Source organism: Micropterus salmoides, unplaced genomic scaffold (genome assembly GCF_014851395.1).
Source record: "Micropterus salmoides isolate LMB-PRFRI ecotype aquatic unplaced genomic scaffold, ASM1485139v1 Ms_hic_scaffold_7, whole genome shotgun sequence".
Classification (NCBI taxonomy): domain Eukaryota; kingdom Metazoa; phylum Chordata; class Actinopteri; order Centrarchiformes; family Centrarchidae; genus Micropterus; species Micropterus salmoides.
This window is the reverse complement of record NW_024044459.1, coordinates 11,086,121-11,112,248: the sequence shown is the minus strand read 5'-3', so window position 1 is coordinate 11,112,248 and position 26,128 is coordinate 11,086,121. Positions and strand designations below refer to the sequence as shown.

Here is a 26,128-nt window from a genome sequence, read left to right as displayed (position 1 = left end):
TACATTCTGGTGTTGCTACTTTTATACTGGTCGTAGAGTTTCAGCTAATTTAATTAGAATTTAAAATTAATTAGAACATTATGCACTCGCTGCTGTTTTATCATTAGTAGTATATACACATTTTTATAAAATGTTATTTTCAGAAATAAATATGAAATTACTAGATGCATAACACTACATAGTTACATTTACAGTTTACTGAAGCTTGGTTTGTCAACATGCTTTTCTTCTCTTAGACAAATATTATGGAGATCTGAGCCACTGTATGCACTCTTTAGATCATTACAAACTCGTGTAGTGCAGACGGCCAAACACAAACAATTGCAAAACAAAGGTACTTGTACTTCAGGTTGAACTAAATATTTCAGTGTTTGTAACTGTGCTTCAGTGAAGTGTTGGAATAAGCAGATAAGTTGCAGTCTTTGAAAGGAAAGTGGAACACCGGGGTTCAGGTGGTTAAATCTTGGTACATCTTCATTAAAATGTTCTAGCCAGATCATTTCTTCTGTAAGGAGAACTTGTCCTGTAAGTATCGCCTCCATCATGTATTGCTGTGTAGTCAAGGTGTCCCTGAGCTGAAGTCTTTCTGCTAACATGTTATGATGTTCTGCTGTGCTGTATTCGCCAGCTCCTTCCCAAACAGGACGTCCTGAAGAGAATGTCGGCCCTGAAGATCAAAAGGTATCGTCAGCCCAAACCGTGGTGTGACCCGTCCCAGCCGTTAGAGACGGACAACTGTGCGGTCTGTCTGGAGCCTTTCAACAACAACCAGGTCAGCCAACACTCCTACACCCCCTGATTTAACATTAAAGCTGTATGTCTCCCTGGTTGGATTCACTTACCCCAATGATCACGTGACAAATACTCATACCTGTATATTCTGCCAGTTGGTTTCTCTACCTTTAGTCTTATTTTAAGATTTAAAGGAAAGTTAGAGGCATATAGACTATGTGCAGGTCAGGTGATTCTGCAGTGAAATGATATAAACTGGTGGTGCATTGTGTTGCTGTTGTCCCAGTGTCTGCGGGTGCTGCCGTGTCTTCATGAGTACCACAGAGATTGTGTCGACCCCTGGCTGCTGCTGCAGCACACCTGTCCGCTGTGCAAACGCAGCATCCTCAGTGAGTTCACGTCACAGATCATGCGGATACCCAGCACTGTTCATGATGATGTTTGAGAGTTAATTAACACCAGGCTGAAAAGCAGTGTCTAAAGCCTTTTTCAACCCTGACCACACCTCGGCTCGACTCGTCAGTTCGTGTTCAGCACGGACCAGTCACATAGAGCGTGTACTGGTAGATGGAGAGGCCATTTCACCTCCTGGTCACTGCCGAAGGTGCCCTTGGGCAAGGCCCTGAACCCCTAGCTGCTTGGGGCGACAACTATGGTTTATACCACATTAAGTAACTTTAAGTTATCTAATTTTCATGCAAATAGTTATCATAGAAACTGTTGCCCAAGTAACTAAGCAGTAACATCATTGCTTGAGAATGTAAAACTTTACATGAAGTTTTTAATATCGTTTTAATGACCCTGAACTCTTTTTTTTTTTTTTTTTTTTACTATCAATCGTAAAACTACCTGCAGTAGACACTCTGTTTACTAAGTATGTGCCGATCAAAGCCTGAGTCTAGCATTTTCATTTTTATTTAGTCAGGTAAATGTCTTGAAATCAAAATAGGATTGCAACTAACAGTTGTTTTCATTCATTAATCTTTTGATTATTTCTCGATTAATGAATATTTCCATAAAATGTCAGATACTTTTAGAACAGTTTAAAGGACAGCACGTTTATAGAAAATAAATTAAAATGATAAATCATACTCTTTCCTCGTTTCCTGTTTGCCTCTTGCTTTCATGTATATGTATACCATTATTAAAATTGCTCCTGATAAATTTCTGTTGACCCACTAATCTATTAATTGATGTTCTCTTTTCTAACCCTCTTCAGGCAGCGTCTTCAAAGACAGTTAAAGGTCACCACAGCCTCTGGGAATCAAGTCTCGTCTTTTCCTCTGTGACGCTCCAGTAGCCCTTTTTTTGTTTGTTGTTTTTTTTAAACTTACCTCATGCCTCCTCCTTCCAGCAGACTGTGGGATAAGATATAAGCTTCTCACAGCAGCTGGCCGGCCATCTGGACTGTGAAGCAGTCAGATTTGACGTCTGACATTCGGGGTGTTTTCAGCAGGACATATGGTGGTAGTATAAACACAATACTATGAAGTATTGTACCAGTACTGTTGTGTGTGAACAGTACTTCTTCCTGGGATCATGTTACTGTACAATTTGACTGCGACTTGGGAGGTTGTTTGTGGTCAATGCAACTCTCCACACAAACAACATCTGCTCTGTTTGTGCTGAGCAACAATACATTTGGCTTTTCATCAGTAAACACTGATAACCTGAGCGAGTATTCGCGGTTCAGTTGTTTCTGCGTGACATTCAATGCTTTATGGTTTTAAGCATGGACATATTGATTGACTGACCAGTGTCAATGTTCACTTTAGGTCCCAATGATGTGGAGTAACAGAGGTTAAACATGACTGATTTCAGCTAGTGTCTGTACTCGTACTTCACTGTTAGATGTTAGTCCTAGAGGTTCTGTAGTTGTAGTCCAGAAGTAACTGTGCTGCAGATGTGGAATAAGTGTTTGCACTTGTCCTTAACATGCCTTCTGACTAAACTGCAGAGTGAAAGAAACCCAAACCATAATCACACCTCCTGATTTATACTTGAGTTGTGTTACAGTAGCAGTACTAATTTAGTTTGCACCATTTTAAACAATGTTAAACATGTAGGTAGGCTCATCTCAAACATCATGCGAAAAACATGGTGTGTCCTCCTCCAGTTGCACATGTAAATCTTATCATTTGCAATTACAATTTTGTACTTAACACAGCTGTCACTGCCTTAGAGCTAAAGCAATAGTTCACCTACCAGCACCCCTGGTAGGCCGACTTTGTTACCTTTGGATAGAGCCAGGCTGGCTGTTTCCACCTGCTTTCAGTCTTTGTGCTAAGCTACGCTAATTGGCTGCTGGATGTGTAATTTCCACTTCAACTGTGCAGCGGTACCCTGAATCATCTCCAACAAATACTACTGTGAAAGGAAAAAGTCAAATCTAGCGTAATTGATTTTGGCATTTTGTCAGCGATGACTCAAACTCGAAGGATGTCAGAAACAGTGTTCTTGTATTTATTTAGTTTTTTAAAATGTCACCTCTGAAAAGCAATTACACCTGCTTTTTCTTTGTTACAAAATGCTCTGATAGATCTGCTCTCTTCATAGAAAATAGCGTGTGCACGGCAACATGTAGGAGGTTTCCCCACAGCTAGTCTGAGAGACTCGACGGCCCTCTGTGCAGCACGTGCTTCCAAACACATCAGCATCATTATGAGATGGTCACAGAGTTGATTTTGTTTTTTTAAATGTTTTTTTTTTTTTATGAAGGCTGGACAACAGTGGTGTGAACTGGGTGGATGACATCACATGCATACACTTGAACATTATGTGCAAGCAGCTTTCACACAAGCTACTCATACAGGATGAGTAGCAAGAGCAACACAGCCTGCCGCTGATCCAGACTTGATCATCAGGTCAGCAATTGTTCTTCCAGCTAATGCCAAAACACTCGCTTCCTTTTATTCCTATGTTGTCCATTTGACGATGATGATGTCAAAGATCGATCACTCTGGATCTTAATAATAAACAGATTTGTTACTTGGCAAATTAAAGGTCTTATTCTTTGTCCTCAGTCTGTGGCTCACCCTCCGTACTTGAGATTTTTTAATGAGCTATAAATTATTTTGGGCCAAAGAGCTGATCGCCCTTTAGGCTCAAACACTAAAAGCAGAGGTTTTATTTTAACAAGCTGCTTGGCAACTTCTGATCACGAAAGGCCAAAATGTGGCCATGCCAAAGAAACTCTGTAAACTATGCAACTTTTCCCCTACAACTGAAAATCTTCTCTGGCTTCTCCTTCGAGGACAGACGGTCACCTCGGGGCCAAGGTGTTATCGTGGGGACAAATGCGGGCACCAAATTCACAACCTTTAACCCAGAACGACAGTCCCGTTTCTCTTTCCCTTTACTGACTCGCACCTCAGCCACCTTCCTGCCGTCCTCTTACCAACAGTCGATTTGGTTCGAGCAGCAGGCTGTCACACAGATCAAGAGGGGATCATGCCTTTGTTCCTCTTGCGGTCGGCCATTGTGCGGCGGTTGTGATTTGACACGCGGCTCTTGTTGGCCTCCTTTTTGCGTCGGTCCAGTAATGTCTCCTGGTTTTGTCCTTGGCCTTTGGGTTGGCCCACCACATTACTGGAACGCTCCGGTCGGAAACTGGAAGAGAAGGATGAAGGGAAGTCAACAGAGGTGTTGATGGACCCACCAGGTGAACCTCTAACCAGTGCTGTTTCAGAATTTAAATATACACCTTGAGACATTGTTAAAATTTACATTGGTTTTCCTGGTTACCGTATACTGGACAGATCTACTTTTGTCAATTCATTTCAATGTAGCTTTTATCATTTGATAGTCAGTTTTATTTAAATAATAAATTTGTCCCAGCCCAAATCATACATTTGTCTGTGTTTTACAATCTGAATAGACAGCGCCCTCCATCTATAAATGGTCAAGTCTAGAATTGTTTCGTTTTCACGAAGAAACTTCTTGTGAGAGTTTTCTGAATATTGACTTTACCCTTTCCTTTGCTGCATGGCAGCTCTTCTAGCTTCAGCCCGCTCCCTCAGCAGAGCCGGATCCTGCACAAACTGGTCCCTGTTTACATTGTTCTGAAAGAAAATGGATTCACATGAAAGAAAATAAAACGTGCAGACACAGAAACTGTAGCTTAAAAAAAAAAGGCCAAACTTTGCAATGGTAATCCCTTACGTCAGATGAAGTGTGTGTTAAACTGGTGCTTTTAGATCTTATAAATGTAATTAAGTTGTCAGTGATTATTTTATATTCATCATTATTAACATAATTGCCTTTAAGTTGGCATTATAATAATAACTTTATTTGTAGAGCACTTTTCAAAAACAAGTTACAAAGTGCTTTAACAAGTGTAAAGACAATAATACCCATTTACACCAAGGCTAGTTGAAAGTTATGTATAAAACACATCACTTCCTGTCTAACACATCACACCAGTGTACTCCAAATAGTCCTAATTTAGGATATATGCAAAAATAATCCTGCAGGAGCAGTACCTGCAACTGCTGGTAAAACAAAATTGACCGTCATATTTTCCAGTAAAGCCTCATCATTGAGCTTTATCAATGGAATAGGGCAAAAGGAATATATTTTTCTCCTGTAATGTTGGATCTGCTGTTTCATTTCTAAATGTTTCAGTACCGGTAAAGTCTCTTCCTCCTCGTCATCTTCACCCTCCTCCTCATCCTCTGGTTTGTTTCCTTTTCTCAGTATCTGCGGGACAGTGAAAGGCCTGCAGAAAAACAAAAAAAAAGTGAAAATGGAAAACATACAATGAATGCAATTAGCGTCCACCACAAGAACAACATATTCCAAATTTAGACTCCATCCTGTCACAATCTAAGAGACAGACACAAAAATTTTTACCAATTTACCTTCTGTTCAGTAAACTGTCTCCGTCCAGGTCATTAGCTCCCACTTGGTTCATGTCGTAGGTGTCATCGTATTCGTCATCGTAGTCGTCATCCAGGCCGAAGGTGGCTGCACTTTCGCCAGGTTCAATGATGACCTCGTCCACCACCGTCTCGTAGGCCTGGTAACGAGCTTTCTGCTCCGCTATGTGCTGCTTGTCGTTCAGCATCTCTCGAGCGCTCTCCCCTTTCCTGCAAAAGTAAGAAGACACCACAAGGTTACACTTGACCTCTGACAGTCTCACCTGGTCTTCACTTTCTTTAAATACATGTACAGCTGTGTTTACATACACTTGTAAAGGACGTGTATGTCATGGCAGTTTGACTTTCCAATAATTACTACAAAGCTAATTTTATACCTCTTTGTGATGAATTTTGGTTAATTTATGAATTTATTATGAGTCTCCTGAAAATGTGACCAAATCTACTGAGGTCAAGAATATACATGATACATTTTGGTGATGAAGTTGTTTGCTACGTGACATTCCCTCTTAACTTCTTGTGAGTGATTATGATTGACTACAGCTGGTGACTTCTCTGAGCCCGCTTAAATCGGGCATGTTTGATATACTCTTTATACTCAGCCACAGACGCAACAATGGGAAAGTCTAACGAGCTCCACACGGATCTGAAAAAGCGGATCATTGACTTGAACAAGTCAGGAAAGTCACTTAGAGCCATTTCAAAGCAGCTACAAGTCCTAAGATCCACAGCGCAAACACCTGTTTGTTAGTATAAAGTGTACGGCGCAGAAACACAAGCTATCAACTGCTGCTGAGAGAAAACTGGTCAGGATGGTCAGGGGTCAGCCAAGAACCACCAAAATGCAGGTCTGCGATGAATTAGAAGCTGCTGGAACACAGATGTCAGTGTCCACAGTTAATCGTCTTTTACATTGCCATGGGCTGCCGTGCAAGAAGGAAGCATGGACAAAGAAAAGGCCTTCTGGAGGAAAGCTCTGTGGTCAAATGAAACAAAAAATTTAGCTATTTGGCCACAATGACCAGAAATCTGTTTGGAGGAGAGGAAGTGGGGCCTTTAACTCTACAAACACCATACCTACTGTTAAGCATGGTGGTGGCAGTATTATGCTCTGGGCCTGTTTCGCTGCTGGTGAAACTGGTGCTTTACAGAAAGTCAATTGAATAATCAAGGGGGAGGATTACCTCCAAATTCTTCAGGAAAATCTTAAATCAGGCAGAAGGTTTGGTATTGGACACAGGTGGATGTTTTAACGGGACTTTGACCCCAACCATGTATCAAAAGTGGTAAACGAAAGGCTAAACCCGGTTAGACTTCAGGTTTCAGAAGGGCCTTCCCCAAATCCTGACCCCTTAAACCCCACATGTGGACTGTGCTGAAGAAACAAGTTGTGTCAGAAAACCAACAAATTTAGCTGAACTGTACCAAATATGTCATGAGGAATGGTCAAAGATTCAGCCAGAAGCTTGTGGATGGCTACCAAAAGCACGCTCTTTACAAGTGCATGTAAACTTCTGACCACAACTGTATATGTACAGTTGTACAGGCTGGCAGTCAAAGGGTTTTAAAGGGCAGATTTTCAAAAAAAGAGGTAGTTACATGTGGAAGTCCTTAGCTTTGATTAAACAGTTGAGTGATTTTATACGCACATGAATCATGTAAGAGACTCGGTTTTGTCACCAGTATATTGGTGGTTTACATTATTATTCAAATTTTGCAACTGTGAGTGCATAAAAAGGAGTCATGGGGTTTTTAAATTATTATTGAGCTAACCTGCGCCCCGGGTTTTTAATTTTTGGATTAGCGAGCGTCTCCTGTGTGTTCTTACCTCCTGCCCTTCCAGATACGGGACATGTCCACCTGGTCCCTGCGGAAGATGTCGAACTCATCATCATCAAAGACGTTGGATCTGATGCTCAGAACATCTGGAAGCTCCTCCTTCACTGGCCTGAAAGGACAGAAGACGAATCAAACACAGCAGTATCATGACAAGATTCATTTTTCATTCACCCTTAACTTATTGCCCACTCCATTTACCCCAAATGATCTGCACAACACATTTTGGATTCGTACAGTAAACAGTGACACTTTTGATTATCAGTTTAATTACTAAGTTAGCAAGATTCACAGATTTTAGCTTCTAAAAGGAGATCATCTCAATCTTATATTAATGTAAAATATTTTTGAGCTTTGGACTCTTGGTGCAGCACGATCCAGAATATAAATGGCAGAATTGTATGTAGAGGCCTTCCCAGTGAATGATGGTGTTTACCTTGGCATGGCTCGGTCCAGTTTGTCCAGGTTGGGGGCCAAGCGATCCTCCAGGATGTTGTTGATGACCAGCTCAGAGTTGTAGTTGTACTCCTCCAGGCAGGCCAGCACGAAGCCTTCGCCCAAATCCGGCAGCAGGTCCTTGATACACGACAGCAGAGACTCAAGCTCGGCCTCGCTCACTGTACACACTGCACCCTGATGACACACAACACCCAAAATAATAAAGTACAGTAACAAAGTCGGATTGGGTTGTCTCTCCAACCCCCCCACCCCAAATTTGCAGCTACTTTGAAAACCACACTTTTATCATTCGGCTAATTTATGTAATTTTCTTTCTGCACTGTAATGCACCATTACTTGTATTCTTACACCTTTATTTATTTATGTATTTTATGCTTTGCAAAACTCAGATTAAGCACCTTTTCCTTAGCATTTGAAAAATCCTACACAAACAAACTTGCCTGACCCTATGTACCAGTTCTAAATGTAGTCCCATTTGTTTAATTCCTTTAGTCAAATTTCTCTACTCGCTGTACTCAGTTTCCAGCAGCTAAAACTAATCTGTTAGGTATTTAGATTTCTTGTAATTAAAATAATCATTATTGATAAATAAAATAAGAGTTAGTTGCTGCCCTGCATTTGACCTTATAAACAAACAAATGACATTATTTGTAACTGGTAACCAGTGATAAGGAATACAGGACACTGAGCTCTCATTAAATTACCTGTAAAAAAGACAGAACTCACATTGTTTCCTTTTCGAGGAACATCCAACATGGCCTTTGCTCCCATCAGGTCCTCTGCTCTCTCTGGCTCTCGGCCCTCCTTAAGTTTAAAGTCACCCGAAGAGGCGGCGGCAGCGGCACCGCCTGCTGCTCCCTGATAGGCTGGCATCGCAGAGGGGACTTTGTTCTGAATCTGGCTCTGTGGTTTCCGTCGCCCCACACTATCCCAGGCACTTCTCACTCCCTCGAGCAGGTAGGACGTCCGGGTCTCATCTCTGAGGGAAGCAGGCGGTTAAGGAAATGATACAACTAAAGAGTATAGGCATTACTGTCTGCTACTAATTCAAGTCTGGCTTTGAGACCATTCTGACTTGATTAGGGCTGCAACAAACGCTAAGCGTACTATCGTTATGGATTAATCTGCCTATTATTTTCTGGATTAATCTATTAAATCTGCAGTAAGGAAATCTTTTAAAAACAACCTTTTCTCATATTTGCTAAAAATGTCACTACATCCTGAAAGTAGTCCATGAAAAAAATCTGATTGCTCTGTCCCATCCTGCTGCTCATAATGCCATTTTCAAGAATCCACCACTTCCTGAAGAAAACTACAAATCAGAGCAAAGAGCGCTTTCAATCGTATCGGTGAGTGGCAAAGAAGGCATGATGAGAAACAATGGAGAATAACTTCTGGAGGGAGGACAGTGGTGTACTAGCCTCTCATCCTGCTGTTAGACGTTGTACCATCTGCCTCTGATGCCTAGGGCATTCTGCCCCAGGCCGCAAAGCACTAGACTGGCGACTTTGAGAAGACGAGTCACAGCGAAAGGGAGGTGGGGGGTCTTGGCGAGGCTCTTGCTGGGGAGAGCGAGCCCTATGTGGGCTGAAGTAGTGATGTGTCAGTCACGAACGAAGTAAGTACATAGGCTGGCTCCGATCATTTACTGAAGGCGAAGGCTCCCGTCTGAAAGTCTGTTTATACAATTTTATTGCTGTAAAGCTGGTAAGGATACATGACAGGGAGGGCCTGTTGCAGGAGGCTGACGTCGTCTGCGATGGGGAACTGCTCATCATAGTCTGACAAGAACCTGCAAGGACAAAGAAACAAAAAGACCGAACCCCTTCATTCACTTTGTCACTGCCCTTTAAAATTACACCAACCACTTCTGAGATTTAATGGGGACCAACTAATAACCTCCTCGGAGCCTTGGAGGCGACCCCTGATCTTAACTGGTAATTTTACCTTTTCTCAGTTAGAAAAGATGTGAAATGTTGCAGGAGCTCCTCTGCAAATGTTAACATGTTTTCTCCCCTGCAAAGCAACAAACATCAGCAGAATTAGCATGTGTATGAGTAATGCTAATTCTGCAAAGATGCACGCTGAGAGTTTGGACATCTCACCCCTCCAGGATTGGCTGTAGGCAGGTGTGATGAAGCAGCAGGTGAGCCGTCTCCACCATCTTACGACAGGAGTGGGACAACCTCTTCCACAAGTCCTCCTGAAGACTAAAGGAAGGAGGGTTTGGGAGATTATTTACAATCATTTATAATTGAAAGTTTGGTACACAAGTAAGTAGCAGAAACTCACCCTTTATCATCAAAGTTCCTCTTCCTAACCGCCTTTTCAAGGTCAGGCACAGTGGTCTCATAAAACGAGGTCAGTCTGCCGGGAGAGAAAACAAAATGATGGTGAGAAGTAGGGCTGAAAGATTAATAGCATTTGCGATATTATCACATTATCATCAGATTTTCTAAATCGCAAAGGCTGCGATTACACTCTGGTCACATGACACCCAAGAGAAAAGCAGTCTGCAGACGAAGTTGATGCACGTTACGCTGTACAGTGGGTACGGAAAGTATTCAGACCCCTTTAAATTTTTCACTCTTTGTTTCATTGCAGCCATTTTCCAAAAATCAAAAAAAAGTTCATTTTATTTCTCAGTAATGTACACTCAGCACCCCATCTTGACAGAAAAAAACAGAAATGTAGAAATTGTTGCAAATTTATTAAAAAAGAAACACTGAAATATCACATGGTCATAAGTATTCAGACTCTTTGCTCAGTATTTAGTAGAAGCACCCTTTTGATCTAATACAGCCATGAGTCGTTTTGGGAAAGATGCAACAAGTTTTTCACATCTGGATTTGGGTATCCTCTGCCATTCCTCCTTGCAGATCCTCTCCAGTTCTGTCAGGTTGGATGGTAAACGTTGGTGGACAGCCATTTTCAGGTCTCTCCAGAGATGCTCAATTGGGTTTAAGTCAGGGCTCTGGCTGGGCCATTCAAGAACAGCCACGGAGTTGTTGTGAAGCCACTCCTTCATTATTTTAGCGGTGTGCTTAGGGTCATTGTCTTGTTGGAAGGTAAACCTTCGGCCCAGTCTGAGGTCCAGAGCACTCTGGAAAAGGTTTTCGTCCAGGATATCCCTGTACTTGGCCTCATTCATCTTTCCCTCGATTGCAACCAGTCGTCCTGTCCCTGCAGCTGAAAAACACCCCCACAGCATGATGCTGCCACCACCATGCTTCACTGTTGAGACTGTATTGGACAGGTGATGAGCAGTGCCTGGTTTTCTCCACACATACCGCTTAGAATTAAGGCCAAAAAGTTCTATCTTGGTCTCATCAGACCAGAGGATCTTATTTATCACCATCTTGGAGTCCTTCAGGTGTTTTTTAACAAACTCCATGCGGGCTTTCATGTGTCTTGCACTGAGGAGAGGCTTCCGTCGGGCCACTCTGCCATAAAGCCCCGACTGGTGGATTGCTGCAGTGATGGTTGACTTACTACAACTTTCTCCCATCTCCCGACTGCATCTCTGGAGCTCAGCCACAGTGACCTTTGGGTTCTTCTTTACCTCTCTCACCAAGGCTCTTCTCCCCAGATAGCTCAGTTTGGCCGGACGGCCAGCTCTAGGAAGGGTTCTGGTCGTCCCAAACGTCTTCCATTTGAGGATTATGGAGGCCACTGTGCTCTTAGGAACCTTAAGTGCAGCAGAAATTTTTTGTAACCTTGGCCAGATCTGTGCCTTGCAACAATTCTGTCTCTGAGCTCTTCAGGCAGTTCCTTTGACCTCATGATTCTCATTTGCTCTGACATGCACTGTGAGCTGTAAGGTCTTATATAGACAGGTGTGTGGCTTTCCTAATCAAGTCCAATCAGTATAATCAAACACAGCTGGACTCAAATGAAGGTGTAGAACCATCTCAAGGATGATCAGAAGAAATAGACAGCACCTGAGTTAAATATGAGTGTCACGGCAAAGGGTCTGAATACTTATGACCATGTGATATTTCAGTTTTTCTTTTTTAATAAATTTGCAACAATTTCTACATTTCTGTTTTTTTCTGTCAAGATGGGGTGCTGAGTGTACATTACTGAGAAATAAAATGAACTTTTTTGATTTTTGGAAAATGGCTGCAATGAAACAAAGAGTGAAAAATTTAAAGAGGTCTGAATACTTTCCGTACCCACTGTACCTTGCCCTCTTGTTGTACGCTGGCCTTAAGCTTGACAGAAGCTGACACTACATAAACTTTAGTGTCACACTGGGAATGAAAGTAACACCCGCCAACCGCGGGTAACTTGGTGGTGGGTGAAATCGTCGGGTCATCCGCGGCTTTGATGGACAGGAAAAATGCACAACAGAAAGACACGTACAGTAAGGTAAGCGTGTTGTGGCGATCGGCGCCTGCGTCACACACACAGCCACCAGTCAGCTCAGGAAATATCTGTGAAACGGTGTTTCAAACCAAACTGAACTTAGTTTTTCTTGTGGTCTGTAGGTAGGCCGACCTGATGATATTATATCATTATTTAATGCCATGACTTGACTCTTATAATTTGATATAGCCTATCTTCTCCACCATGGCTCATAATAATAATTCTACCTAATTCATCATAACACAGGCCTGACCCACAAGAAAGAACAGTGTAGTTCTATCTAGCTAATACTGTGTTGGTCATACTATACACTGATTTACTGCTTGTCCATTTTGAATACAGAAGGTAAAGAGCTTAAAAATTAATTGCGTATTAAATCGCAATATTGATAAAAATAAATAAATAATCGTCATTAGATTATTTTCCAAAATTGGTCAGCCCTAGTGAAAAGCTTTTGCGAAGGTGTGGCTCACTATGAGCGGCGATACTGCCAGTTTACTTTGCCTGTCTACCTGCTAAGGAAACCATGGGAGTGGAAGCTGGAGCAGGCGGCGGGGAAGATGTCCAGGAAGGCATGGATGGTGGTGGTGGAGTCACACAGGTACAGAATAAGATCTACAAGATCCTAGGACAGAAAAGAAAAACAAATTATCAATGACATGAAGCAGTATTGTGGAAGTTAGACAATGCTGACTGCATTTTAAAAAAAACAGAGAAACCAATCAACACAGCAACACCTACAAACAACATTTATTTCAATTCATTTGAATATATCAGTGTCTGAAATGGTTACCAGCTAAATAATAAACCACGTTACAAATCCAGACGGTTAGTATTACTGCTTTATATTTTTGTTTCATTAAAACCGTGTTGGATTACTCTGCTTTGAATGACAACATGGGGGGAAGGCTGTAACAGTGCTCTGGAGATTTTTCAGCCTGTCTGAGAGCGCTGAGGGAAATTTGATTGAAGAAAACCGCTTTATAGCGAATGCATGATGTGGGGAGAATGGGGATGGTTTGTCTGTGTAACTTGCTTATAGATTGTGAACTGAAGCTCTTAGGGGTTTTTTTGTCTTTTTTTCACTTTTATTTATACAGAGAATCAGGCTGAGACCAGGGTCTCTTTAACTGCTGAGCCTTGTGTACAGCAAACAGACAGACACAAATATTCATAACAGATATAAATATATATAATATACTTTTTTTAAAAACCACAGACAATTTACAGGCAACAATTACATGAATGGGCTTGAGGAATTTGCCAAGACTAACCAATCTTTTGACCGTATCTGATAACCACTGACTTTCCAATTTATTTTAGCGGTCAGATAGCGGGAAAGTTTATGCGTTATAGCCGAATAATAACCAGTGCCTAGTTCTACTGGCGAAGAAGCAAGTACAGTACACAATGGTGTGTGCTGAAATTGGCACCCATAATAAAGCGCAAGGCAGCATGATAAACTGCATCAAGCTCTGCAGCTGGAGCATACATATACAGTACATCGCCATAGTCAAGTACTGACATGAAAGTAGCTTCTACAATGTCAATTCTATGCTGATAAGACAGACATGATTTATTTCTGTAGAATAAACCAATCTTCACTCTTAGCTTCCTCACCAAAACAGTAAGATGTGTTTTAAAAGTAAGATGTTCATCCAGCCAAATACCAAGGAATTTGTATGCTAGAAATTGTTCTGTAACAGTACATCCAGTGTCCTAATTTTAAGCTCATCCAAGTCTTGTTTTCTGGACGTGGAAGAAAAAGAGTATATATTTAGTTTTACTTAAATTCAGTACCAGCTTCGGATCAATAAGAGATTTTTTGTAGAATTAAAAAAAGTCTGACTGAAGAAGAGCAAGTGCTTGAGCATAGGATGGGGCAGTAGCATAAATGACTGTGTCGTCTGCATAAAAATGATATTTACAGTTCCTAACAGTGTTACAGATATCATTTATGTAGACAGTAAACAACAAGGGACTCATATTGAACCTTGAGGAACTTTTACTTTGCAGCATCAGCATCAACCCGTTGGCCTGGGTTCAATCACTCATAATTTTTAAGCCATGTGCAGGTGTTACCTGTCAGACCCATTGAGGACAGTGTTACCTACACATTGTTCTGCTGCTGTATGTGTTGTGTGTCCGCAGCCATTGCACATGCGCGCACGCACACGCAGACACGTTACTTACTTTAGCCACCACACCAACATCCGTCAGTCATCAAAGTGTTCCAGCAGGAGAAACGCTGTAGACTCCTCTGTAATTATGTCCATTGCTGGGCTGAACTATTATCACTGTCTTCTATGTAACAGTAAATACTGCTCAGTGCCGTGTTGTCTTGCTGACAAGTTTTCAATTCCTCCATTTAAAGAAACAGTTTTCCTAATCAGGCTGATCAGTCTAGTTTCTAAGGAAAGCGGGATTTATTCATTGGGGCTTATAGTAGAAAATCATCCTCCACATTTTAAAAACAATTTGATTTATCAATAATTAAGATGTTATCACGTCAGAACCGCCTTTTAAAATCTGTATGATATTTATATCTGAGAACGGGCTCGTGCCAACATACATCATAAATAGTTTTATTAGTTCACCAGTATCACATGCAGAGATGAACAGAGATGTGTGTGTTTGTCTGACCTGCTGGTTCATGGTCATGGCAGTGGGTTTGTGTGCGTTCAGCTTCATCGGCTCCATGGCTGTGGCTCCTTCACACTGCAGGCCACATTTATCCAGGATGGTGTCAAACACCTGAAGGTGACGGAGAGAGAGGAGGAAAATAATCTATAATCCCACAGAAAGACATTTACAACTTACTCTAAATAGCATTTTTTTTGACTGAGGCATCTTCAATTCACTTTTATTGAACCCAGACACAACCTTACACTCATTTATTAATTACCTGTAACACAGTGGGCACCGTCTCATCCAGGTCACTGTAGTAAGACGGCTGCTGGGTAAAGATGTTCTCTAAAAAAAAAAAAAGGACATCATTATGAAAGTTAACAAAGAGTGATAAACAAAGGAAAAAACCTAACATACACATTCTTGATAAAAATACCGTTTGATGATTTAAATTTAACCTTAACAAACAGCTCACCTATCATCTTATGCAGCAGCTGGCTGTTGCCCTTTCCAAAGAGCACACATAGATCCAGAATTTTGGGAATGTCAAACAGAAAGTTATTATAGATAATCTCTCCAAACACAGCCGGGTTGAGGAAGTTCTCCTGTGACAGAGGAGCACAAACACAACACTAGTATTTCTAGAGATTAGTAGGTCATTATTCCCTCTCTGGAGTTCATATTTGGAGCTGCTCCTACCTTGGACTCTTTATATGTGGCCATCCTGAGGAAGGTCAAGAAGACCGCCCTGTGGACAGAGCGCTGCATGTCGGCCACCGCCGGGGAGGCGGGCAGGGTGGCGAGGTCGAGCCCGCGAGGAGCGTGATGCAGGTATGAATCTAGGCACCTCTGCAGAGACTCATCAAACACCACCTGGTGGAAGAGACAGGAGAGGAGATGAATACAAGAAGGAAAGCTGCCATCACTGAATCTAGTGTAATTACATTTATTTACATTAATTTTGTGGCTAAGTGAACAGAAAAGGAAAAGCGGCTCAGCGAGATGTTCACATGTTACCAGTACCTTACCTGACACCAGAACTTGTCATGGGGCAGAGCAAGCAGCCACTCCAGGTCCTCTGTGATGAATCTGGCATGTTCCAAAAACTCCTCCACCTCAGTGGGAGAGCCGTCTTCTGGCGGGGGCTTGTAAGGCACAAAACAGCGATCTTCCTTCCTGATTGGGTGCTGGTGTGAAAATAAAAGCACAAGGTATGATTCTGATGAACTGGTCTGTGTGGAAGGTTATTATTCCAAGTACACCACAGACTGCTGTTGGAGTGTATTTCTGTACAAAACAAGGTGATATGACTCACCAGTGCAGGCAGTGTGTGCTCTTTTCCCTGGGGGCCAAGCTCGGTCACCTGCTGCTCATCCAGTGGCACTTGGGCGCATGCCATAGCTTCTCCCTCTCTATTTCTTTTTCTAAACAATTGTAACAACACAAAGAAATCAAGACTACTACTACAGTGAGATTATGTGTCAATCTCTTGCTTTAACTTCTCTAATTTTGATCATTATGTGCAAATCAATAAGCAGCATTGCTTTATGGCAATATTAAATGTACAGGGTTGTTGTTTTAATGTAAGATTTTTCAGGTATTTTGTTCACTAGATTAGCCACACACACAAAAAAAAAAACACTGCCAAGTTTCTCAATTGAATATTCATGGAGTATGCTATACATCCAAGGACTATACTATAAAACTGCCAAAGTCACATTAGATCCTTTATTATCATTTGCTACTTTACTATCTTTTGCTTATACTGAAATGCTTCAATCCCAAAAACTTCGAACAATACAGACAATACAAACTTATGCTGTGCAGATACTGTTCACAAACAAGACATCAAGATACATAATACATCTGATGTAGTCTGTGGCTACATACACAGACAGACGGTATAGCTATCTATTAATATCTATAAAATATGTTAAGTTTCGCTGTAAGCTGACAGTGTGCGAACATCTATGTATGGGGGAATTTTATCCACATATTGGACAAGTAACAGCGTCACATTTTTCTAACAGCTTCATTTTAACATCAGCAGGACCAATTCTCATCCTTCACCTCCTGTTGAGATAAACAGTCACCAAGTGTGTGGACTGCTCAACTAAAGGCAGCCACCGTTAGTCAGCTAAAAGCAGTTGTTTTCATGCTAGTAAAACTTTAGCTACAAACAGCCACTCTGGTTAGTTAACTCGTTCAACCAATGTAAGTTAAGTTACCAATGCCGATGGAAAGTAATTTAGTAATCTGATGACCACTGATGTTACAGATTCCATGCGATGTAATTAGCTAACTTCTGACTGAAATACGATGTATAGTCTGGTAAGACAACTTGCTAGCTCTCCGCTGTTTACCAAGTTAAACAGAACTGACAGCACGTCAATGAATGGAGGGAGGCTAACGTAAATGTAACGTGGCTAACCAGCCGGTCACTCATAAACGTCCTCTTGTGACTCTTATGTAATAATTGTACTGGGCACAAGTTAATAAATCTGCTCACCTCTTAAATGGAGTGCATGTAACTCTTTTCAAGCCATCTCATCAAAGTCGTCACGGCTTTCATCAGTTTCAGTTTCCAAACGTTTTCTAATCACCTGTGTTGGGCCAGGAAGTGACATGTTGGGTTTTTTTTGGGCATGACGCATGCGCAAAACAATTCAATTTGAATGTCTTTACCGCCCCCTGTGGCAGAAAAAAAAACAACACCCATGGATGTAACATAGAACCATGTTATTAGTGTAAAGCAGAAATACTTAAACATAATGATGGGAAAACATCATTCATGTATGCAAATGGGGAAAAAGCAGAAACCCTCGTTGTTTTATTTTTCTTCTCTACAATTATTGGCAGATACACACCAGCCAATACAAAAATTGTATGTCGCACTATGTTGCAATATCTATTGTTTTAACTTGGAATAGACAGGTATCCCCTGGATTACTTCTATTATGGGTTTGGACTGATGACTGCAGTTATCAAAGCAAATGTAACTTATTTGTAGTAAACAAAGGAAGATTTTGGCAAAAGATTTGGAACGACATGGATTCCAACACAGCTATGGAGTCATTGCAATTAAGTCGGCTGATGACTACATTCAGCTTAAACTTATAAGAGGCTCAAAACTACAAAATATGACAGTAAACATATGGTGGTACAGAAGGATCCGTAAGATGACCTAAACAATGACTGTTGAAACAATGAAAATAATGTGCCTTATATAATTTCTTAAATATTTTATTTTAGTATATTTTGTATCCTTACTACTTAATATTATTTTATACCTTACAATTTTAAGTTTATTTATAAAAAATAGAGCCTTGCTGTTATGTTTTATATGTTTGTATGGTTGGAAAGAATGCAAAATAACTTCTTTACAAGATATTGTACAATTGTGAACTGTAAATAAAGAGAAAAAAAGTAATCATTTACTTAAGTTAAAGAAGAAGTACCTCAATCTAACAGGCTGGTTTGAGCATTTACATTTAAGATGTTTTATGTTCTATTTAGAGTTTAGATTCAATTTTAAAATTGCCATTCAATTCAAATTCGACATCATTGGCACTTGGTGAGCACAGACCCACGATATTTCGTAAGTTATATAAGCACGTCGTTTCCCAAAGTCAAAAAGTGCCACTTGAAACTTGAATTTGAAACAATTATTTACAGTCAACATACTGTACATAACTTTTACAGTAGGTGATTTCATTTCCACTATAAAGCAAAAAGACTTTTAGTTAGATCAAAAATAATCCCATCAAATGAATGACGAACCATCGAAAATGGGAATAAACAACTCCACAAATACAATATCACATCATATTTTTATTGATCTCTGCTAAATGCTCAGAAAAAAAGCACAGTTGTACCTTTTGGAGAAAGAAAATGCTTGCTGTTACAACATGGTACACTTCCTTACAATTTTATAAATGGTTTTGACTTTGTTTTTTAACCGTTATGTACCCCAGGAGAGAAGGAATCCATCTCTGAGAAGCACATCTGCTTGTTAAACATAGTTAAAGCTGGAGGGTATCTTTGCTAACTAATCTGCTAACTATAGTGCCTCAAAAATGGAATTTAAAATATTAATATCTGAATTTTGATAGAAGCTTTGCTTTAACAGAGGATTATAGATGGAGCACTTCATTAGCACTAAAATCTAATAAATAAACAGTTAGGATGGTAAACAAAGACAAGATCACACATGATTTTCTTGGAAAAGGATGTTTATAAAAAAGAAAAGATTTCCATGACACAGAGAGAAGGCCGACAAGGATTCCCATAAATTACATTAGGTACAATATTTTTCAAAATTATGCATTACAAGTTTGAAAGCGCATCCATTAATCATTAAAATCTCCAGAAAGTCAATCATTGGTTGGTTTGCTGATGCTGAAAAAGAGAAACTTCTGTTGAAATTAGAGAGTTTTTTTGCACCAATAAAGTGTCTTATTGTCTGTGTACTCCTGAATTGATTATCTGATGTACTTCTCTGTCTCTGACCTAAACTGTGATGTTTAGATTATCATACCTGACCAGAAATTCTGTATCTCTGCAAATACAAGTTCATTATTAATTCTGGCAGCCGTCCCACATTTATTCAAAATAAATGCTACAACAAAGATGAAGCACAAAAAACAAAAGACATAATTTTTGTCTGCCTTCATGGCTTGGAAAACTAAAATGAATACTTTATGTTGGTTATAAAACATAAAATAAATATTTTATGGCTCAAACAACAATAAATAATCTACCATACATATCAAGCAGCAGTAATACTGTACTTCCTAGTACCCGTTTTAATGGCTTGCCTTCTTCACCCAGGAACAACAAAACTTTCTGTAGTAGGCCTACCTATCTATCCTATGCCAATATTGAATCTACAGAAAAGTATGTAGCTTTTGGTACTTGATTACGCTTCTTTTGTGTTTACATGTAACTTACAGTGGACTTTGAAATCCAGTGTAAGATATCAGTAAATATGGATCAACAGACACCCTCCAAACTTGCACTAATTTTTAGTACAAGTAGCACAAAGGACGTTGCTATGGTGAGCAATGTGAACAATGTTTGCTAAAGTGAAAACCAGTCACATTACAACAACACAAATAACTGGTCCCCTAAACGCTCCAATAAACAATCACCATTACAGATAATAAACCGTTTTGCATTGTTCCCACATGGCCAAAAGTATGTGGATACCCAAATATTGCACTCATATGTAGGTGTTGAGCATCTTATTCCCAAATGACGGGAATTAATTTGCCGCTATGACAGCCCCCACTCTTTTAGTTTCTGGCTTTCCACCAAATGTTGGAACCTGGCTGCAGGGATTAGTGAGGTCAAACACTTACATGGCCATGAGTTCATCCACACCAAACTGGGAACCATTTATTTAGGGGTCCTGGCTTTGTGCACAGGGGAATCCTAATGTTGAAACAGGAAAGGACATTCCCAAAATACTGCCACAGAGTTAGCAGCTCATTGCGGCAACTTATTTATCTATCAATTCATCTGTCAATTTAAATACAAAGCCAAAAATATTCAATTAACTATCATAACAGACAACCAGCAGAAAATAACAGCAACTATTGACATCTGAGAGACGGGAACCAGTTATAGAACATAAACATTACATCAATTACCAAGACAGCAACTATTAGTTGTTCACTGACCAACTAATGGATTAAACAACTAATTATTATAGCTCTTAAGATTTCTCTTCATTGGGACTAAGAGGCAGACAAACAATTTTTTCATCCAGATGGTTAGAAGAGTCTTTGAGGATTCAGGAAATAGCTTCAGAACAGAGGTACTGCCACTGTTATTAAATTATTTTCTGGCTCTTTCAAAGATGTCTAGGTATAAACGTTTGCTTAGCTCTGTGACGCCAACATAATAGCAATATTTGGAGCAAAACAAACTGGGGGTTTGGCAAACCATGAAAAACAATCACAGACCAAAAATGCGTATCAGCATGGAGACAAGTGTGTCCACATACTTCTGGTCAAAAAATGTAACTCAGAGAGAATCAGAGGGTTTGTCATAACGACCAACAACTAGATCCAGTATATGATATCATTATTATGACTAATATGGATAAGGTCACAGACCATTAGGCGAAATGTGCGTGTCTATAGTTTATGATTTAGCTTACAGTGTTCTGTTCAAACTAATTACTGCACAGTAAAAGAATAGACAATTTGGGAAAAATAATCTATGGGATGTGCACTTTGAGCTCAAGAGTACAAGGAATAAAAAACTATAGCTATTCAATGCTATATTAAAGGTGGGGTATGCAATTCTGGAGAAATCCAGCACCATGACAAATACAATGATATAGAGCGAACAATGACAAAGCAAGTAATTTAACTAACGTTTGCTGAAGTTAAGGGTTAGCAAATTTTAGCTACATTTGCTGTTGCGAAGCTAACATGAAGAGAGGACGAGACGGTCTCAGAGCCAGCGCACCAGCTCCAGACAGTGATTAGACCTTCAGCTAAATGAATAAATGTTAATGTTAACATCCCAACAACAGCATATGTTGGAAAACTAGAAAGTAAGCTAAATGTCCGTGGGCAAGTAATTTAACGTTACCTAAAATACAAATAATGTCTAGAACTGCTGGAATAGTGTTGTGTGACTTGGTCCGATCCACTTTGTTTTCCATTTACAGAGCCAGGGCTGCGCGCACACAGAACGGACAGCTAGCGGACCGTGAGGAGATATTCTCTGAATTTGAATTTTGAGTTGGATTAAACTCATCGCTTATCCCACCTTTAATGAAGGGCACAGATGGTAAACTGGTATGGAGAAATGCTGTTGTTGCGTTTGATCAGATAAAGACACTAATAACAAACTCTGGACTTGATGTTGCTTCACATATCTGACCACGAGCTTCATTTCTAACTGCATTGCCGACGATGTAGACAAGTCCATACTGAGGAGAAGAATCTGTGCCCTTCCAAACACCACTGCGTAGCCCTTCACCATTCTCTATGGTCAGCCCATATTTGGTCTTCAAAAGTCTAATAATTTTTTTATCCTGTATAAAAAATACAATATCAACACAAACAATACAGTACAGCTTGAAGTCAGTTTTATGTTAACACGAACAAACTTCCAGGTCAGTTCCGTAATGAGTTGTTTTTGGTATGGAATGGAAAAAAAGGAAAGGGGAAACAGTCTGAAACAGAAGGATAAAGACTCAAGGATGTCAAAAATACATCTGCTGTTACCTGATTGTGCTTTTCCCACCTCCTGAGGAAGTGTTGCGGGCATAGAGGATTAGAGATATAATGCTCTGTATCTACTGAATCTCAGATGAGGCTCAATGACATCCACTGAGGGGTGGGAGGAGGAAAAATAAGGGCAAATGGCTGATCAGTAGTCTGGGAAATAGAGAAACGTTTGAGGGACTGGGTCGGGATTACACGTCAGTTCATCTTCAGCGAGGGAGTCACGTCTCTAGTCTCTGTAGACTGCTTCAGTTGATATTTCTAGAAGGGAGCAGCTGTCAGGAAAACGTAGATAAAACATTAAAAGAAGGCTGCCACCCCCTCCGCCTGGGTTCTACTGCATCTGGGAACTGCACACAAACAGCTACTCAAATATTTTTAATAGAGGAGTGTGCGTACCTGCCGCACAGCAGTCAAACTTCAAAAACTCCAGGGTCCTGAAAACTAAACTAACTTTGGGAAGATAAAGAGAAAAAAGTTCTCCTTTTGGGGATCAGTTTAAACCAGCACTTTCAACATTGGTCAGGGCCGGTGTTGGTCCAGAGGAGTCCGGTGCTAGCCCAGCTGTATCTGACCAGAGTAGGTGGTGAGGAGGAGCATGATGGAGAAGCCCGTCAGCAGTCCAGCGTTCTGGATGGCAAAGGTGAGGAGGAAGCTGCTGCCGCCCGCGTCCTCTTCCTCACGACTCACCTCATTCATCTCTGGAAACTGAGAAGCACAAACCAGAGAGGGAAAGGACTTTTTAAACGTCTATATAACTGTGTAATATGGTCTCGTATACATCACCCTCTTTGCTGAACAGTATTCCCTCTCTTTTCACCTTTGTTAGTAAGTAGGATCCTTTGTCTACAAAATCGTCATCGTCACAATCGTCATCATTCGGCAAAGGCCTGGTTAAAATTTTACATCGAACGCACGGGGAACGGAGCGAAGATCAGGGCTCTGCTGAACATAGCTTCTCCCTGTAGGGAGGATTTCCCAGAGATAAGCCGGCTTCTGTCCGAATACTGCTTCCGTCCCATCTGGGGTGCCAAATTTCCCCGCAGGCAATATCAAACAATTCAAAGAACAGCTGAGCACAAAGGTTTTAGGAAATTATCAGGGTAACGGTTAATTTATTTATGTCTTTTATATATAGTGTTTTTTTTTATACCTTACTGACACCATAGGATGCTCAAGTTTAGTATTACTTACTAAGACCTTAATATCCTATATTTGTAATGAATACAGAGCACAAAGGGTTTAGGAAATTATCAGGGTAAATGTTGATTAGTTTAAACCTAGCAGGTGACAATATTGCTAGATTGTCTGTTTAAAACTGCCCATGAGTGTCATATTGTATATATGGTATTATGTGGTATGTGATGAAATATGACAAAACGCTCATTTCGGTAATCAGAGCACTGGGAATGGGGAGAGAGGGTGACCTCTAAGGCACAGAAGGGGGAGGCTGAATGAAGATGATATTGCATATGGCACAGATGGATGATTAACAAGGGTTTACACTAAAATCTTAAAGAATGAGGTTGAACTAACAGAGACTTAACAGCCACTCAGGGTCAGAAATGGAACGTAAACTGTCTGTGTTATTGGACACTGTGAGCTCTGAGGTTAAAAAGGGCGAGACTGGTTTAGGACATGCTACTGTCTAGTCACAGCTATCTTAGAGAGATTGTGGAGCAAACAACTACAGACAAACTCAAAATATCAAGCTGTACAACACTATGTGAATAATACTATGTGAATAAATGAAATACTGTCTTGTAATTGTCTCCATAGTAATAATAAAGCATGCATAAAAGATTAAATGTAAGAGGAAACACTTCTGCCATACCAATAACCAAAGGAAAGTCGAATCAGTAGGCATGCTCCTTACTCTCCAATACTCTGATTCTCACTCTGATTTTACATGTCAAAGTCAAATTACTAGTCATGTGGAGTCCTACACAGTCTGAGAAATCAGTTGCATGTCTGATTAACAATGCGTGGGTGATGGCGATTGGGAATTTGCCCTACAGGGAGGGTATAACAAAGACGTCATCGCGGTTGCTTTAGTCCAGTGTTTGTGAGGCTTGACCCACACTATGCATAAAAGTCAGGATCATTTCCTCAAATGTACATGATGTGACATCACCATGAGTACCTGGTCAAGACAAAAATCTCTTCTTTACTTTCCCCAACTACAAATGTGTTCAAGTGTGTGGAATTAAAGATGAGATCATCTTGTAACAAGTTTAACATGAAGTCTGCTGTCTTAAGAGAACCTTAAAAAAACAAACACGACAACATCCCTTTCCTCAAACACTGACCATGTCTGCCAGAGCGATGTACAGGAACATTCCCCCAGCCAGGGCAAAGATCCAGTTGGGGGAGAAGCTGTTGCCGGCCAGGATGCCAAAGCCCATGCCCAGGTAACAGCAACAAGCCGACAGGAAGTTAAAGAACAGAGCCTGCTGTATACTCATTCCAGCGTTCAGCAGGATCACAAAGTCTCCTGAAAGAGAAGCAGAATGACAGAAAGAGAATAAATATATCGAAGAGTTGTCTGCGCAATATGCACAATACTGCAGATTCAATCTGCCAAGCACGTATGTTTCAACCCAGCGACCCAACTCACCCAGCTCGTGGGGAAACTCCTCACACAGGATGGCCACTGAGGTGCTGATGCCCTGGAAGATGGAGGCAGTGAAGGAGGCGCCGATGGCCAGGCCGTCGATAAAGTTGTGCAGGCCATCACTTAATGTGATCATCCAGGCCAGTGTGCCGATGTCAGAGTAGGACGTACCCTTCAGCCAGTAGCAGCCACCACCGCTGCCGGACCGCCCCCCGCTGTCTGGGTTCTGGGAGTCCTGGGGTGAACAGAGTGAGGGAGACCCATTTGATGTAAATACATGTGGAAAAAGCAGCAATATGCAAATATGACTTCATGAATAAGGATGTGTTTATCAATTCACATGATAGCTAGGATAAAATACAAATCTTAAGTATTTTATATTTTGAATTTGGATGAGTTACCAGGTGCATTTAAATCAGGGCTCCATACGTTTGTGCTGAGCCCTCACCACAGGTTGAAAATGTAATGTCAGCAGTTCAACCAAAGAGAGATTTTCTCCACTTAACTCATCAGTTTGTGTCAGTGATGAAAAGCAAATTACTCAGAAAATAAAAATGCATTAAGAAAAACAGACAATAACAACAATGACAACTAAACAAATCAAGTTCTTATTGTCCTCCATCCTCTGCCCCCACCCTCACCTGTGGTGTCTGTGCAGGACTGAGCATGAGCTCGCCCTCCCCTGCGTCCACCTTGCCCAAAGCCAGACTGCTGGCTTCCCCGTTCTGCTGCAGCTTCTCCTTTTCGCCCTCTTCCACATGATCTGCATCAGGGTAATGACTGTGACCGTGATTCTGAGAGAAAACAGACATCATGATGACACTCTCAACACTACACTACAAAATTACACATCTCACAAACATTTTCAAAACAAGTTGACGCTGACAGATTTGGAGTTGTTAATGGTCTTTTTAAAGAAAGAACAGCAGCACTGCACGTGCCAATTTGGTTTAAGTATCAGCAAACTTTTGGCTCAAAGCACAGTAACCACAAGGTGGAGTAACTGTCTCACATCACAATCACACACTCACTACATTCCTTGCTGCCTTTTGTGAACAAAATCCAGAGCAACAGAAAGCTGTATGAACCTACAGCTTATAATTTCAGTAAAGGTGGTTTCTAAATTTAATTAAGAGGAAATCTGCAAGTCAAAGCACCTTTGAGTTATTTATAGATCGATTTTAGCTGCCAAACACCTGATAAACAGCTGCAAAACACCTGCCACATACACTACTGCACTTAGGCAAGGCAGGCACAAGTGGCCAATGGACAAAATCAAGGTACACAGGAAAAGAACAAAGTCCATTTTAAATAACTTTGAAATCCAAACTGTATGCCAACTAACCACATTACATCACAGCCAAGAAAAC

General features: G+C 40.8%; 3 protein-coding genes across 3 annotated transcripts; 1 reads left to right on the top strand and 2 right to left on the bottom strand.

Moving 5' to 3' along the window:
* Nucleotides 1-587: 587 nt before the first annotated feature.
* Nucleotides 588-2,432, top strand: LOC119891796 (RING finger protein 215-like). Its single transcript, XM_038703661.1, has 3 exons — nucleotides 588-772; nucleotides 1,019-1,121; nucleotides 1,952-2,432. Exons 1-3 carry the CDS (start codon nucleotides 659-661, stop codon nucleotides 1,972-1,974), a joined length of 240 nt encoding a protein of 79 aa, XP_038559589.1. The 5' UTR covers nucleotides 588-658; the 3' UTR covers nucleotides 1,975-2,432.
* Nucleotides 2,433-3,174: 742 nt separating this feature from the next.
* Nucleotides 3,175-17,532, bottom strand: LOC119891792 (activating signal cointegrator 1 complex subunit 2-like). The gene is made up of 19 exons (XM_038703658.1): nucleotides 17,410-17,532; nucleotides 16,216-16,324; nucleotides 15,929-16,087; nucleotides 15,600-15,773; nucleotides 15,376-15,505; nucleotides 15,178-15,245; nucleotides 14,916-15,026; nucleotides 12,785-12,897; nucleotides 10,197-10,271; nucleotides 10,010-10,114; nucleotides 9,852-9,920; nucleotides 9,622-9,696; nucleotides 8,631-8,883; nucleotides 7,882-8,078; nucleotides 7,438-7,557; nucleotides 5,592-5,819; nucleotides 5,359-5,449; nucleotides 4,702-4,793; nucleotides 3,175-4,341 (listed from the first exon to the last, which is right to left on the bottom strand). The coding sequence occupies exons 2-19, from the start codon at nucleotides 16,297-16,299 to the stop codon at nucleotides 4,170-4,172; spliced, it is 2,316 nt and encodes a 771-aa protein (XP_038559586.1). The 5' UTR covers nucleotides 16,300-16,324; nucleotides 17,410-17,532; the 3' UTR covers nucleotides 3,175-4,169.
* A 4,456-nt stretch (nucleotides 17,533-21,988) lies between these two features.
* LOC119891794 (metal cation symporter ZIP14-like) lies at nucleotides 21,989-25,695 on the bottom strand. Its single transcript, XM_038703660.1, has 4 exons — nucleotides 25,400-25,695; nucleotides 24,762-24,993; nucleotides 24,454-24,638; nucleotides 21,989-22,852 (listed from the first exon to the last, which is right to left on the bottom strand). The coding sequence occupies exons 1-4, from the start codon at nucleotides 25,571-25,573 to the stop codon at nucleotides 22,700-22,702; spliced, it is 744 nt and encodes a 247-aa protein (XP_038559588.1). The 5' UTR covers nucleotides 25,574-25,695; the 3' UTR covers nucleotides 21,989-22,699.
* Nucleotides 25,696-26,128: the final 433 nt, after the last annotated feature.

Excerpts from the sequence above, each read along its gene's own strand:
- LOC119891792 (XM_038703658.1), bottom strand. The coding sequence starts at position 16,299 with ATGGCATGCGCCCAAGTGCCACTGGATGAGCAGCAGGTGACCGAGCTT. Across the intron at positions 15,506-15,599 it reads CCACATATAAAGAGTCCAAG|GAGAACTTCCTCAACCCGGC; the intron begins GTAGGAGCAGCT and ends CCTCTGTCACAG. Across the intron at positions 5,820-7,437 it reads CGTATCTGGAAGGGCAGGAG|GAAAGGGGAGAGCGCTCGAG; the intron begins GTAAGAACACAC and ends TTACTTTTGCAG.
- LOC119891796 (XM_038703661.1), top strand. The coding sequence starts at position 659 with ATGTCGGCCCTGAAGATCAAAAGGTATCGTCAGCCCAAACCGTGGTGT. Across the intron at positions 773-1,018 it reads AGCCTTTCAACAACAACCAG|TGTCTGCGGGTGCTGCCGTG; the intron begins GTCAGCCAACAC and ends CTGTTGTCCCAG. Across the intron at positions 1,122-1,951 it reads GTGCAAACGCAGCATCCTCA|GCAGCGTCTTCAAAGACAGT; the intron begins GTGAGTTCACGT and ends AACCCTCTTCAG.
- LOC119891794 (XM_038703660.1), bottom strand. The coding sequence starts at position 25,573 with ATGATGTCTGTTTTCTCTCAGAATCACGGTCACAGTCATTACCCTGAT. Across the intron at positions 24,994-25,399 it reads GTCCTGCACAGACACCACAG|GACTCCCAGAACCCAGACAG; the intron begins GTGAGGGTGGGG and ends TGTTCACCCCAG. Across the intron at positions 22,853-24,453 it reads ACATCGCTCTGGCAGACATG|TTTCCAGAGATGAATGAGGT; the intron begins GTCAGTGTTTGA and ends TGTGCTTCTCAG.